A 15,927-nucleotide genomic window follows, 5' to 3' on the forward strand; every position below is an offset into this window, starting at 1 on the left:
GGGACTCACTACCAAGATTATCTCCAGTGGAGATGGGAAGGTCCACAAGGTTGGTGTGAAGACTACAAAGCAAGGGATGGGGGGGGGGGGCATTTATTAGACATCACAGAAGTAGTTATATGTCTAATCCTGTGATGAAACACCAATATAGAAAATGTTATCTTCTTATCAACTGATTAGGCCTGAGTCCTTGTGTTTGACTGGTTGTCCTGTTCAGTTTCAGCTCATTTTCCAGCTATCTGGCCTTGTCCACTCATCTCTTTTTCATTTCATCCTACTACTCATCCTTCCATTTTTTATTTCCATTTTTAGTTACTGTCATATTGTTCCAGAATAAAGTTCATTTTTTGTTTACCTCATAGTGATTAGATGTAAATTGACTGTTTCAATAGACATATAATTAAGCAACATATGTTAAAATCAAAACACTTCTGAACCTCTGCATTACATCTCTGGGGCTGTCAGCAAGTTCAGATTCCAGGATCACCAGGAGATACAGTTGAACAACTTCCTTTGCTGTTCCACCCATAAGCTGTTTGGTGGAGGCAATCTCTCCTGTTTGAGTGAAGCCTGAAATGTTAGGATGAGCAGTGCAAAGCTGCAAGCACACTTTGGAAAATGGGATTTTTGGCTTTGACTCTCAACATTCTAATAATGAATTTTTACCTTTGCTTCTGAGGGATGATTTCTTCTTGCCTCCATTGCCTAGCCTAGCTTTGTGAGGGTGATGGAAAAATGAAAACAAAAACTAAGGAAGTTTGTTTTGTTCTGTGGCTATGGAATGCTGAAGAAGAAAAAGAGGATGTTGAAATGAAGAGTTGATGAGCAGTAAGTGAAAGTTTATAGAAGTGTCTAGCTGAGGTCTGAAGGAGATAAAAGCTCAGGTTTTCTGGTGAGCCAAGGAAGTACCTGGAGATGGAGTTCAGAGGAACTTGCTTGTATTGATGTACCTATCACATGTCCAGGAAGTAACTAAAATGGAGCCCACTTTCCTTAATCCTCATTTTAAAAAAACCTCCCAGAGGACAGTTTTATTATTACAGATTTATTGTTAAGGAATACGGACATATGGTTGTGAGATTCTCTTCCCGTGTCAAAATAACTTTGCTGGCTTTGGTAACTACTCACTTTTATTTTTGTGGCTCATAAGGTGTTATTTGCTGGTTCAATTCAAGAAACAAAATCATTTGGGCAGATCGTGATCCATTCAAGAATATGTCATTGATGAAACTTATTCAAAGATGATTTCCTAAGCTAAAGGCAGTCTCTTCAGGACACACAATCTCTGAGAAAGCTGTGTGGATCAAACTGATGGATGCATTTCCAGAGTCACCCCCAAATCCCCCCTCCCCTGAAACATGAACAGCTTTAACTAAAGCTCACTCTTCCAAGAAGACATTTCTCAGACATTATCTGTCATTTATGTAAAGGTCACTTTCTACTGTAACATTCAAAAAGGAACAATCAAGTTAGCTGCACATTATCAGCTCTGACAATTGCCTGCTTCACATGTCTGTGGATGACAGGTACAAATTCACAGGATAAGTTTAGCAATGGTTTACTGTTTCTGTGTTCAGAGATTGCATCTCTTCAATTACCAGAGACATCATGTTTATTGTGCATTTCCTAGAGACAACTGATATACTACCAGTGAAGCCAGAACACTGGAGATATAGATCTTTCATATGATGATTTCCTTTTTTTCCTGATGTCCAGGGCAAAATCTTAATGCATCTAGACACTTAGTTCCTACTATTTCAAGCCCATCGTTCTCACTCTGCGCTTTCTTCTTTAGTATGAGGTAATGTTGAGGGCTGTTTTATTTCTGAATAATCTTGGTTTTTCCCACAAAAATCTGCAGGTCCACTTTCCATTTCATTGTCTAACCCCTCTCGCCAACTTCTCACAATTTTCAGAAGCCCTTTCTATGCAGTGAAGCTGAAGAGGTTTTTAACTCTTTTCCTGGAGCCCTTGATAATTGTGGTGCAGCTCCTTCTTCTTTTTACATTCTTTGTGCTCATAGTGAGAATCTCCTGGATGTTTTGTCAATGATATAACTAATATATAATAATCCCAATCTTTAAAATTTAATTCTCTAGCTACAGAATGATTTTTTCTCTCTCTTGTCATATTTATTTTTTGTTGTTGCAAATTTGTTGCAGGCCAAACTTCATTTTCCTTCTCTTTTCTAACTTTGCTTATGGAGATATCACCTCATTTTCTAGCTCTTTTCATTTTGTCTGAGGCTCCTCCTCTTCCTCTGCTTTTTCTTTTTGCTCCTTCTCTACTTCTTCCTTTTCCCCAAACCATTTTTGCAGAATTACTCTAAAACATCCCTTGAGTTATGGTACGTAATTGTTTATGATACTTTGTCTTATTGTCTTTACAGTACCTTCATATTATTTGTGACTATTTTAAAATTAATCAATCTGTTAGCTGAGCTGTTCAGTTGATTATCAATTTTTGTAAATTGTGGCCTTAAACGTTTATTCTCTTGGCACCTACAGTTGGCCCTCCACATCTGCAGCCTTGACTTCTGCAGATTTGATTATTCGTGGATTTGATTAATATGTTATCTCTAGAAATCTCTAGGTCCTCCAGTGCAAACCTGCCAGAGGCTGACCACAGAGTCATTGGAAGACCTAGAAATTCCTAGAGAAAACAGTTCTCTAGGCAATTGTATACAATAATGATAATAATTACCATTACCATAACTTCTGCTGGTTGCTGGTCATAGAGTTGTGCTGCAGGACCTAGCACAAATAGGTCTGGTTACTCTCTGGTAAAAAAAAAAGTTTTCCCACTTTCATGGGGGGTCCTGCACACCTAACCCCAATAAATGTGGAGGGCTCACTGCATTTTCATTGGGAAGGCATCTTACTAATCTCCTGTTCCAGCTTCCCTAAGGCATTTTTCTGAAGGTTCCTGGTACACTTGTCCCTCCACATTCGCTAGGGTTAGGGGCACGGGACCATCATGCAAGTGAAAAACACAAAAACTAAATAAATAGAACTTTTTTAACCTGAGAGAATTCCTCTCTAGGAATTTCTAGGTCCTCCAGCAGAACTCTGTGGTCAACATCAGCTAGAATTTGACCATAGAATCATGTTGCAGGACCTACAAATGCCTAGAGAAATGCTTTCTCTAAGAATCTTTAGGTCCTCCAGTGCAACTCTATGGTCAGCTTCCAGCAGAATTTCCCTGGAGGATCTAGAGAAAGAAGTGATGCCAGACAAACCTAATCTCTCTTTTTTTTATAAAATTACCAGCTTGGTAGATGAAAGGAATGCTGTGGATATAGTATATCTTGATTTCAGTAAGGCCCTTGACAGGGTTCCCCATGACATTCTTGCAAATAAGCTAGTGAAATGTGAGCTAGACAAGGTAACTGTTACATGAATTTGTAATTGGTTGAGTGGCTGCTCAACAATGGCTCCTTTTCATCCTGGAGAGAAGTGACCAGTGGGGTCCCACAGGGTTTTGTCCTGGGCCCAGTGCTATTCAACATATTCATCAATGACTTGTATGACAGAATTGGGGGCATACTTACCAAATTTGCAGATGACATCAAACTAGGAGGAATAGCTAATACCCCTGAGGACAGGATCAAAATTCAAAATGACCTGAATAGATTAGAAAGCTGGGCCAAAGCTAACAAAATGAATTTCAACACAGAGAAATGTAAGGTACCACACGTAGGGCAGAAAAATGAAATGCACAGATATAGGATGGGGGACACCTGGCTGAACGAGACAACATGTGAAAGGGATCTAGGAGTCCAAGTAGACCACAAGTTGAACACGAGGCAACAGTGCAATGCAGCAGCTAACAAGGCCAATGTGATTTTAGGCTGCATCAATAGAAGTATAGTGTCTAGATCAAGGGTCAAGATCAATAGTGCCACTCTATTCTGCTCTGGTCAGGCCCCAGCTGGAATACTGTGTCCAGTTCTGGGCACCACAATTTAAAAAGTACGTTGAGAAACTAGAGCATGTCCAAAGGAGGGCAACGAAATTGGTGAAGGGTTTGGAAACCATACCCTATGAGGAACGACTTAGGGAGCTGGGGATGTTTAGCCTGGAGAAGAGAAGGTTAAGGGGTGATATGATAGCCCTGTTTAAATACTTGAAGGGATGTCACATTGAGGAGGGAGCTAGCTTGTTTTCTGCTGCTCCAGTGACTAGGACCCAGAGCAATGGATGCAAGAACAGGAAAAGAGATTCCACCTCAACATTAGGAAGAACTTCCTGACAGTAAGGGCTGTTCAGCAGTGGAACAGTGGAGTCTCCTTACTTGGAAGTCTTTAAACAGAGGCTGGATGGCCATCTGTCGGGGATGCTTTGATTGGGATTTCCTGCATGGCAGGGGGTTGGACTGGATGGCCCTTGTGGTCTCTTCCAACTGTATGATTCTATGATTCCTAGAGAGAGCATATCAAATCCACAAATAATCAAAACTGCAAAAGTCAAAGCCTCAAATGTGGAGGGTTGAGCGTAATTGTAATGAAAATTTCAACCTTAATAACCACCTCGTGGTCTTCAGACATCATTTATCAAAATGGATTGCATCTTCCACAAATTGTTAACAGCAATACCATCACTAGGTGTCTTCTTCCCTGTTATGATTTTCAAAATATGACACCCTCCTAGAGGAAATAAAAGCAAGCCTGGCTTTCCATGTAAGATCTAATCATGTAATGTCTCTGGAATATATTATATGCTCCTCATATGGAGGATGTATGTGATGTGGTGAGAGCACAACTATCCTGACTGAAAAGTTTCTGCTCGGATGTGTACATTTGTTTTGAAGGAAGTAGTCAAAAGTTTAATTAACAACTGTTATTCTTATCAGGTCTGACACTTGTTTCTACTTGGCCATCAGCTGACCTAATTTAGAGGATGCATATTAAGGCTATGACTAGAAGGAAAACTGGGAAATTTAGAACTAGGAGAGAGATAGGTACCCTTACTGCTGACTGCCACCCATGAATCAGGGCCATGTTTTGTGCAAACTATGGCGTAATATAGGTCTCACCCCTTTTGTCTAAGAAACAACCTCATCCTATATGGCCTGGGCCCGAGTTACTTAAGGGAACGCCTCTCCCTACATAATGCACCGTTAACTCTCAGAACATCAGGAACAAAAATATTAGAATATCCTAAAACCAGGTTGAAAACTACCTCTTGTAGAACGTTTTCTGCGATGGCCCCCAGACTTTGGAATAACTTACCGCAAGAGATCTGTCTTATTACTTCTTTGGAAGCCTTTAAAAAGGCGTTGAAGACGGATCTCTTCTGGCAGGCTATCCAACTGATCTTCTCTAATTTGATTTTGAATAGTATCTTACTATGATGACTCGACCCTTATGTTTGTGAGCAATACTGTAACAACTCCTCCCTTTTTATTTCTTCTTTTGATTAATGTATTTCAAATTATATGTATTTTACAACATTTTTCCTTGTTGTAATCCTGCTTCGATCCGAAGGGAGAAGCGGGAAATATAAATAAAATTATACACACACACACACATATATATCCATCCACATGTATATGACTGGCTCTCCACTACTTCCACTTCGCTCATTGGGGAAAGCTGCAGAAAACATATATAGGAAAAGAGCCCTCCCAAATAAACTACTTTCCTTTTCCAGTCCCACCATATAAAATTATTAGCCCATCTGGTAGTAAAAAAGGGGGAAATATATTAGTACATAATCTGTTTGAAAGCATTTATCTTAAAGAATTAAGATAAAAGACTTTAAAAAAATGATCCTTAACACAGCACCACCACTCTATGATGCCAAGATTCTGAATCCTGAACATTCTGCATACAGAGCATGTACTCTACCACTTAATCAACCAACTTCCCAATTTGATGGCAAAGAATAAAACACTGCTCTTAAGTTCCCTGCCTTCCAAGTAATTCTTGTGGGAAGTGCTGGACATTTCCCCATATTGTGAATGTAATCCCATTTTTTAAAAATAAAGATTTCTCTAACATTTATTTGTTGATAGGCATACCCAAAAGCAATCATGTCCAAACTCTGGCCCTCCAGGTGTTTTGGATTTCAACTCCCAGAAGCCTCAGTCACCTTGGCCAATGGTCTGGGATGCTAGGAGCTGAAGTCCAAAATGCCTGGAGGGCCAGAGTTTGGACATCACTGCCCTAAAGGAACCAGGTCTTGGAAGTTAAGTATCAGCTCTTGTTAATATTCCCATGGAAGACCATAAATGAATACCAGGTTGTGTATGGTACATTTCGGAGGAAGGAACTGGCAAAACCAGTTCTGAGTATTCCTTGCATAAGAAAACCCTATGCAATTCATGGGGTCAGCATAAGTCAACAGGCCACTTGGAAAATACATGAGCAGTGATTCACCTTCTGAACTCCTGCACTGTTTGTGTTAACAGTTAAGTTGCCCATTCTGAGCTCTTGCTCTTATTGGAAGAGCAATGGAATAAAATCAAATGACATCCCAGAATACTACAAAGTTTAGCCTTCAGCTGGCAGGAAACAGACCACTCCCCTTCTGCCCCTCCCCTAGTACAAGGGGAATTAATCTGCATTTTAGGTGGTCAGGACTTTGGGGGAGATGTCACTTGATCTGCTTCTAGAAATAAATTTTCTCCTTCTTTCTATAAATATTTAAAAGAACAGGGAGGACTGGGAACAGGGAAAGCAACAGATTTCTCTTTATTAACTCTTCAGTGGTACACACTTCCAGGCTCCCTCTCTTCTTTTGTTTTCTTATTTTCCTGAATTTAAACACAAGAGAGATTTTCAAACCCACCCACTGAGGACTCAGGGGCAAGAGGCCACTGGGGAGAAGACGACATCACAAATGGGAAGAACATATGTTTGTATTTCTTTGTGAAGGGGTGCACACACACGCGTGCACACCACATACACACACTCCCTCACAGAGACTCCCTCCCTTCTCCCACTTCTTTTCCTGCTAACATTCAGCAAGCCTAACATGAACTCTCATCTTACCCCTCGCTGACCTATACTCCAACTTGCATTTAGAGCCACAGCGTCTACTGTTGAAAAGTGACTTCATGCTGAATTTGGGTGCTACACGGTCTTCCTGAGCTCTCACGCTGCAAAGCTCGGCCATCCCTTTCTTTCCCTGGTTTTCCCACACTTTCTACTGCTCATTGTATGCCTGCTGCTTTTTCTATCTGCCTATTCAGCTCAAATTAGTCACGAGCGGCCCCCAGCTTAGAGAGGAAAAATAAATTAGGTAGTGTTTTAAACACAGTTTGATTAGAATGATCCCCCCCCCCCCCCCCCACTTTGCAGAAGAAGGGTGAATGCATACTCTTTAAAAGATAGCATATTCTCTATTAAAATCCTTCACCAACACAGGAGTGGGGCACAAGGCAGGGAAGATAAAGCCACAGGCCAAGTACCTCTTGACATATATGCAATAGGTGCACAGAAAACAGCTAGGTAAGGAGAGGGGTGGGAAATCGTAATTTCTTATGCTGCTAATATCTGAGTCAAAGAAGAGAGACAAAATTGTACTAGATGACAAATAATATAACCTAAAATGTTTACTTTTTAACTGTGGAATGATATCAGGTTCACAATGATGCAGACCTACCTATGATTAAAGGTGTCATCCAAGTTCAAAAACTGTTTGACCATACATTTTCTTGACAGCATCCACACATACCCTTTCTTTCCAGAACTAGCCTACCCTGAACAGTCCTGCTTCTATTCTGTTTTCACTTTTATCCTTTAAAACACTCCTAATATTTTTTCCTTTAAAAGAAAAAAGAACACCAATTGGTTTCTAACTAACCACAAACTTCTGATATAGTATGATACACTATTCAGAAATAAGAAAAGGAACACAAACTAAGTATCTTGCTTTTATGACCTATAACAGAAAGTGGTTGTGGGAAGGCCTCCTATTGCCCTTAGTGATTTAGAAGCAGCTGTGGATACTTCAGAATTAACCAGTGCAAGGTGAACTGATTGCCCTGTATGGGTTGACTGCCACTGGTTCAATAGCACATTTGCCTTCTTTCCCCTGCAGTACTCCTCTAAAATCTACTTTGGAGGACCTCTGGAGCATCTGGAGCTAAGCTGCCCTGATATATCTGGTATAAGGCAGGGTACAAATATTTCAATAAATAAATAAAATTCTCAGGAAACATGGTGGGCTACAGGTGAGAAGGGGGAACCACCAACCTCTCTATTCCACTGCCAGAAGCTATTCTCTCAGAGGGTGGGCCAGTATTTATTTATGTATAGTAATCACAATTTTATCTGGATCCTTTCTCATCTGTAAGAAGTGAACTAGTAACTATTTCCAGAGAGATACGCATGTTACAGCAACAAACAAACAAAATAACACACACACCCCTGGACAAAACCAATGGCAGCACTAAAGCACTTTGTGGTGTCTAAAACACAGAATATATTCAAAGGGACAGCCATGTTTGTATGTTTTAACACAAAAAGACAGAAAGGAATTCAGTAGTACCATTGAGACTAACTGGAAGAAGTTCATTTCATCTGATGGCTTTTTATAAAAACATAAATAATGAATTTATTAACTGGAAATAAATTACAAGGTATTCCATAAATGTATATGTGTCATTTTCCTAAAGGTGTGGATACATGTTTTACAGAGAATAAATTAAATCTGTTGCTGCAGTATTGTTTGCAGGAGGGCAGTGCTTGTGCATCCTTTCTCTCTTCTTTCCTTCTCCTTTGATGCAAAATGGCTTAACCTCAACAACTAGAATGCCTGAGAGAACTCATCAACTGAAACTGTGGTATTTAATGTGCATCATCAGAATTAAGTTTTGGCTTTTTTCCCCTCCCTTTCGTTCTTCACTGAGAATAAGTCAGACATGATTGCTAGACTATCTTCAGCAGCTCTAAAACCTCCTGTAAACTTACATGTCAATAAATGTAAACACAAAATTATAATCCAGTCATGTTCCATCAAAGAGGCAATTTACAGGCAGTGCCTTGAAGAAGCAGTTTTATTATGAACTAAAAAATGAAGCATAGTTCTGATTTCAACAGACCTGATATAAAACATTTCAAGAAAATAACTAAAATGACCAAGCTTATGAACAGAAAACCAAATTATAAAATTTAACATGTCAAATAAAATCAGAATAAAGTTGGAATATCCCTAACAACACACCAGGATGCTGAAATGATACCACATCACCACTGCACTTATCAGTAAACTAATTCTTAGAATGAAACTCAAAGATTGCATAAAGAACAAGGAACACATTAAAAACCGAATTCTTAAGAATAAATGATAAAACCAAGTATCAGCTAATGACTTTTCTAAGCACTTTAATCTGTACTGCACAGAAAAGGAAGGTGCTGTGTGTGATATATATATATTTTAAAAACCACCAATCTTTTGTTTAAAGATTATGAAGAATCCAAAGGGGTTCAAGTAGATTAACATTCAAACTGCCAAATGATAACAGTATATAAAACCTGTGACCAACAAGGAGAGATACCTATAGTATACAGAAAACAGTCTTGATGATTTCTTTCCTATACAAAAGAGGAAAGAGATCTGTAGTATTAGGAAAATGTTCTTTAGGCTATGTGAAGTAAAAGAGTTGGGTGTAGCTTTAAAGAAAGATGGAATCACTTGGGCAAATGTATCTTTTCAATGAGCTATATCACTGCATTTTGTTTCCACAGGAAGTACGAGTAAGTTATTTTCAAGAAAATGTGGTTTAAGTAACTCGATGGGAAAAAAGGTTTTTTCCAACTCATTACCTTCAGTAAATTACAATATTGCAAATAGAAGTATCATCACTCCCCAAAATACAGTTAATTCAGGGAGAAAAATAACAGTATAGTTTGACAATTCAGCTAGAGACTAAAGCCTGAGTAAACACTGAACATGAATAATATATTTTATACAGTAATGTTAATTCCACAGCAGTCATTTCAGAACTTTTTGATACTACTTTGTAAGGGAGGAATTATTTCCATTTTTGAAAAATGTAATGTAAAAATCTCAAGGAGGGTTTCTGAAATACCATTACCAACAGATTATCTATAAGGACCTTTGTCATGTTTATGGAATACCAAATGTATGGCTGTTGCACTTTCTTCATCTTGGGATTCTCCACACTGTAGTTGAGGCAATAAATACCATTCTATAAGTCACCAATGTTATTTAAAATGACTGATGATTACAGAGTACTCTTTCAGGATACGTAACAGCAGATCTCATGATTTCATAAGACCTAACATGTATAGCAGAAGTCAAGGAAAGAAGGGCTTCAATCTCTCTGTATAAAAACATATTGGGGGCACCCAGCTGGGACAGATTTACTTTGCTCGGGGATGGGGACAGAAGAGGATGCGATTTCTGAGCCATGGACAATATGAAAATTGAAAGAGCAGAGTAATGAATGCTTAAGTGAAAATCAAGGAGAATTCAGACAGCTCCTGATTCAGGTATTAGTAACTTTAATAGGCATTGAAAGATGCATCAAAAATAGTCATACTCCTCCTACTTAGGGATTTTTTTATTTTGTACAGCTGTTTTAAACAGAGGAGAAGCAAGTTGGAGATGTAATCTGGATATAAGGGGTTGATAGGAGAATTTGCTGGTAAATTCAAACTGTTTACATACACAACAGATACTTTCATTCTAGGCTTCAAAATCTGTTTGAAGTCCAAAAGTGAAGGAAAGCACAACTGAAGAGCTAGCTTTAAAATGCAAAGCCAAGATCTGTGTGAAGAAAAAGCTATCGTCTTCATTAGGAATGAAGAACATGAACGTATAAAACATACAACTCAAGCAGATAAAAACTAAGAGGGAGGTCATCAGACGAGGCCAAAACGTTCTGCTCTTTTTCTCTTCTTTGCCTGGAAATAGGAATTAAAAGAAAGATTAAAAAAAAGTCAAGACTCAAGAAGAATGGCAACTCTTAGAATGTGGGGTTTTTTTTGCACTAAGGAAGGTGGAAAATCTGTGAAGAGTGTCATAGAGTTAGTTTAAGAAAGCATTTTTCATATCACATTTCATGCAGGGCACTGCAATTGTAAGAGGGCTTCTACCCAGACTCTGAAATTAAGCTGTAAAAGCATGAGATATAGTGGCCTGGTGGTTGCTTCATCTTGTTGGGTTATAAGAGTGAGCTATGCTTGGAACAATGACCACTTTACAGGCCTGGAAAACCTTCCAGGCAATAGGGAGGTGGGAAATGTAAAAGGCCAAAGGGTTAACACTCTTCTATTCATGAGGAAAGTGAGAGGGACACAGTCAAAAGCATTAAATATACTCATGCTTCTCCAAGATATGCCTTTAAGCAAACACACCAGGGGCATATAAATCTTAATTTTTACTTGGATAAATAGCCCAGAGGGTAGCAGAAGTCCTAATCAAGAATCTCCAGGGGAAAGGTGCAGTTTAGCATGCACAATACTAGAAAAAGACCTTTTTGTTCCAGGCACACTCTCTAAGTGACCTAACGGAAAAGCATGGAATCCCTCAGACCAGAGCTCAACCACCCCCTTCACTCAAATTGAACAGGGGGATCATTCTACTTCATTTTGTGGAGCAATGCTTGCACAGCATCTGGCAAAGACAAAAGGCACCAAACCATATCTGAACTCTGTATAAGATGCCAAAGAAAATAAACTTCCTGTATATAATACTCAGGATTCATCCAACGTGAGTTCAGAGCCCCAAATATTGCCTCACTTCCAAAGGCAAAATGAGCCCACATCAAGTAGATCTCTTGTGTAGGAGACTATATCATTATATCACAATAAGCAGGAATACAGATTTACAGAAACAAAAGAACTGCCATTCTATAATAGAAGGATCTAATTAAAATTAGACAAATAATGCAAGGAGGAATCAAGAGACCCATAATAAGAGGACAGATCCTTGCCACAAAGAATTCACAAAATGAGATATGAAGGAAGCAGTACAAAAATAAAATAACCTAGAAAATGCTCAGGAAAACAAGGTATAGAAAAGAAAGTAATTTAAAATTCAAATTGTACATTTTCCCTAAATATTTAAGGGTTGTATGGCATCAAAAAGAAACCTGCATCATAGAAAAAAAACACACACCCTAAAATAGAAGTGAATATTGGGCGGGTTATAAACCGCCAGAAAGTACGCGCAGAGCGCGTACTAGGGTTAGGAAGGGGCGGTGCTTCCGCACCCCCTAACCCTAGTACGCACTCTGCGAGCACAAAATGGCGGTGGACGTTCCACACGGCCGCCACCATTTTGACGTCTTGGACGCATAGCATCCAGACGTGTCGCGGCGGAAGTGACGCCGCGAAAGCGCGCCTTGCGCATTGTGGTGCCACTTCCAGGGCCCAGGAAGGAGCGTGATTTTTGTGCTCCTTCCTCGGAGTGTCCGGGAGCCCCACGGTGTGGCAGCTGCGGCTCCCGGATGCTGCAAGCGGCGGCGGCGGGAGACCACCGCAACCCGGCCGTTTGTAACCCGCCTTAGAGATTTTAAAAGTTCATACCACAGGCACTCAAAATCATTTATGTGTTCTTTCTTTCATTCTTGCCAATGATTTCAATAGATACCGGTAGTTTTTAGCAGTATTGGAAAAGGTGATATTCCATGCATCCAAGCAGGCATTTGTTTCACACACATCCCAGATTTAAAAACCATCAAGCAAGCAGTGGGATGGAGAACTGGATTTGGATCTACTGACCCAGATTCAAATTCCAGCTCCATTATGTAGCTAACTGGGTAATATTCAATAAATCATAGAGTTTGTTATTAGGTTAAAATAAAATTTGATGAGCTTAGCAAGGCAATGTTGGGACAATCTGAAGTGATGTACCTTAAAATTTATTATTTGAAAAATATATTTTAAAAAAAATACATAGCAAGACCAGATACAGTATCTTTAAAAAGGAAGGGAAGAACATTTCTGACACTATCTACTGAAGAACTAGCTCAAGCACTATATAATCACCAAGGGCAGTTCAGCTCAGCTTTTCCCAACCTCATACCCTCTAGACGGTTTGTACTGTACTAGGGTTCACACATTTTGATCACTGGCAATACTGGTTGGGGCTGATGGGAGTTGTAGTTCAAAACTTGTGGAGGATATTGGATTGGCAAAGCTGGTGTAATAGGATCATGGAAATGGGAAAGGGGCACAGGAAAGGATAAAGGATATACAGTGCCATCTTGTGGAGTGTTTGACATGTCAATTAATCATAGTAAATTTCTCAACTCCTATTACCCATGCCAGTGTTAAGAACAGAACATGTTTCTTATCAAATTTGTTTTAACAGATTACCTCTGTGTCTTCTGTGGTTCCAGTCCCAGCTGAACTTGTTACAATACCAAACCTCTCCTTTCTCTTTTTCAGCTTCTCATCCTCTTCATTCTATACAAAACGGAAGAAAGAAAGTATTTAGTTGGCTTTTAGGTCAAGAGAACAATTTTGGCTGCTGACTGCTTCCTTGCTTGCCCCCAAGTCTTACAGAACAACTTGCTGGAAAAGAGATTTATATTAGACTATAGCTAGTGTTCGGAATTACACAGTGAACTAAATGCAATTGTTAGTTTAGGGTAGAGTACACCCTCAGAAACAATGGGAACTTGGTAAGTCAACATTTTGCTGTTGTTGTTAACTGCCCTAATTAATTATTTACATTAACACTTAATGTACTTTAAACTGATTCAATGGGTCCATGCTACTTGGGACTAACAATTGTATTTAGGCCAGCATTTTGCCTAGTCTCTAGAACATGAATAAGAATACTGCAGCTCTCCAGATGATTGCAACACTCACCAGCATAGCCAGTGTAAGGAATGCTGGGAGCTGAAATCCAACATCTTCTGCAGCGCCACAATTTGACCACTCTGCTCTAGAATTTACAAGCTTTCTCCCAATATTGCCTCCAAAATGATGGGCAGAACGCATAGGATCGGCTTTGTTGTCTAACAAAATTATTTTAGATCTGTTCTAAACATTAGGAACAACACAACACAACATGAGGACAACTCAACATAACATTTAAGGCTTCACTTACATGGTTCACAGTCACTACTGAGGCACTCCCAGAAGTATGTCTGGGGATTTTTTTTTAAATGTGGAAAAAAAAAAAAAAACCCACGAAAGTCTGTATGAAGAGAATGTGGTGTACAATAAACATTCAGTATTAGGTACCACAGTACAAGGCCTGACAGCTAACCTTTTTCTGAACAAGTATGTAATGAATATTAGTGACATGAAGTGCATTTTTAAGTCTCAATTTATTCTTTGTTCTTAAAAAGGCCATTTAAATTTTAATCCACTTGCTATGATTTTAACAAAACCATTTTTCATCAAGTTGGCCTGCATGGCACTTTATGCATCTTAATTCTATTGTAATTATTTACCAGTCTGGGTGAACAAATAAATGTCAAATGATGCCGGTACCCTGGAACTCTTCTGTTGATTTCCCCATAAGCCTGAGGCTTTTTATTCTCTTAACCTTTAACCATGCTGGTGGCCTTGGTCTCCAGTAATAATCAAGACCATCATTACCCCTTAAAAGGCTCCACTACATCCATTTGCCAGAGAGGTTCTCTTGGGCTATTTTCAGCTCCAAATGATTGTCCAATTACCTTACTCTATTTCTATAATTCTCCTCACCTGCTCATGCAATGCATTTACAACCTCCCCCCTGCCATGTCTGATGTACTTGATAATCGAGCAGTGCTGACCATGAGATTTGCTGAAGTAATGATACCCTTTCACAATCATCATGTGGAGAATACTGGAGTCCAGGGATGATGGAAGTGAGCAATAAAACAAGTTAAAGCCTTTAACTGTGTTTGCTGGTCCCTATGAATGACTACTTAAGTGCTTAGCTTGCCACATCCAATAACCACCTTTGAGAAAATGTGGTCTAAACCTTGTCATCAACTAAGTCATATTAAAAATGACTACATGGTAAAATGAAAAGTCAAGATAATACACTTCCTATGACTATATTAAACTTCTTCTCTTCTAAATTTCATCTATACAAAGAAGACTGTTTACATTTGATTAATTGATATTAATCACTTAAACAGTGATGAACAGCTCTGCTTTTTAAAACAAATGCAGAACAAAATATCAACCAATTCACAAAGTAAACCCAATGACATCACTGGTGCAGCAGGCAACTTTTGTTACAAACATCATGCTTGACACCTCCTCAGCAGGCAGTGGCAGGAGTGCCTTCATTATGTCAATCCCTTACATAAATAACACCATGACAACCAGGCTCAGCTTTATTAATTATGACATCTTCATGTGTTGTGGCAACAGGTGTAATTGAAATATTTAATTAAAAATGCAATTGTTTCTCAGGGCATGTGCATGTATAAACACTTCATAATAACTACTGCTAAGCTTATGGGTTTCGCCAAGCCTTTTGCCACAGGATACTTGCCATACTGGGATTTTCTACTTCTATAAACTTTGTAAGCTTTCTTTTACTGAAAATTACAGGAGGCCCTTATAGATGATGATAATGATATTATTATTATTAAATGGTATTATATGATATACTGGTATGACACTGGAGTACCTTTGAGCATACAACAGTCTGGCTGGTGAGTTATACCAGCAGACAGAATGCCAAAAATGAAGAAGAAATGGGGATTTAGAGGTTACAGCTTGGTTCTTGAGTGTCTCTTGGTTCAACCTCAAACTTACAGATGATTTTGGTCTACAAAACATGTGTCAGTTGTGGAATTTAAACTATGTTTAAGCCATGTTTACATTGAGATACCTAGTTTTTGATCCAGCTATCGCACTGGAGGATACTAACTAGAATTATTTTAAAGATGTGGCACAAAGAGATGTGAATTCTGAACACAGTTCACCCTTGCTGGAGTGAGACATTCAGGGCAGTTTTATGCAGGGTGATCAGCAGTGTTACTCTGTCACTGAGA

The 15,927-nt window shown here is 39.1% G+C and overlaps 1 protein-coding gene across 2 annotated transcripts in view; it reads right to left on the reverse strand.

Moving 5' to 3' along the window:
- Window positions 1-8,517: 8,517 nt before the first annotated feature.
- SARNP (SAP domain containing ribonucleoprotein) overlaps window positions 8,518-15,927 on the reverse strand; it is a 103,144-nt gene continuing 95,734 nt past the window's right edge. For both annotated transcript variants that reach the window (XM_089477515.1, XM_089477507.1), the window contains 2 exons: window positions 13,295-13,384; window positions 8,518-10,876 (listed from right to left, as the gene is read on the reverse strand). In XM_089477515.1, coding sequence (XP_089333641.1) covers window positions 10,835-10,876; window positions 13,295-13,384 — 132 coding nt within the window. In that variant the 3' untranslated portion in view covers window positions 8,518-10,834. The remainder of the gene's footprint in view (window positions 10,877-13,294; window positions 13,385-15,927) is intronic.

This window comes from Sceloporus occidentalis, unplaced genomic scaffold (genome assembly GCF_023333645.1).
Source record: "Sceloporus occidentalis isolate IW3139 unplaced genomic scaffold, rSceOcc1.0.p SCAF_1, whole genome shotgun sequence".
NCBI classification, from domain to species: domain Eukaryota; kingdom Metazoa; phylum Chordata; class Lepidosauria; order Squamata; family Phrynosomatidae; genus Sceloporus; species Sceloporus occidentalis.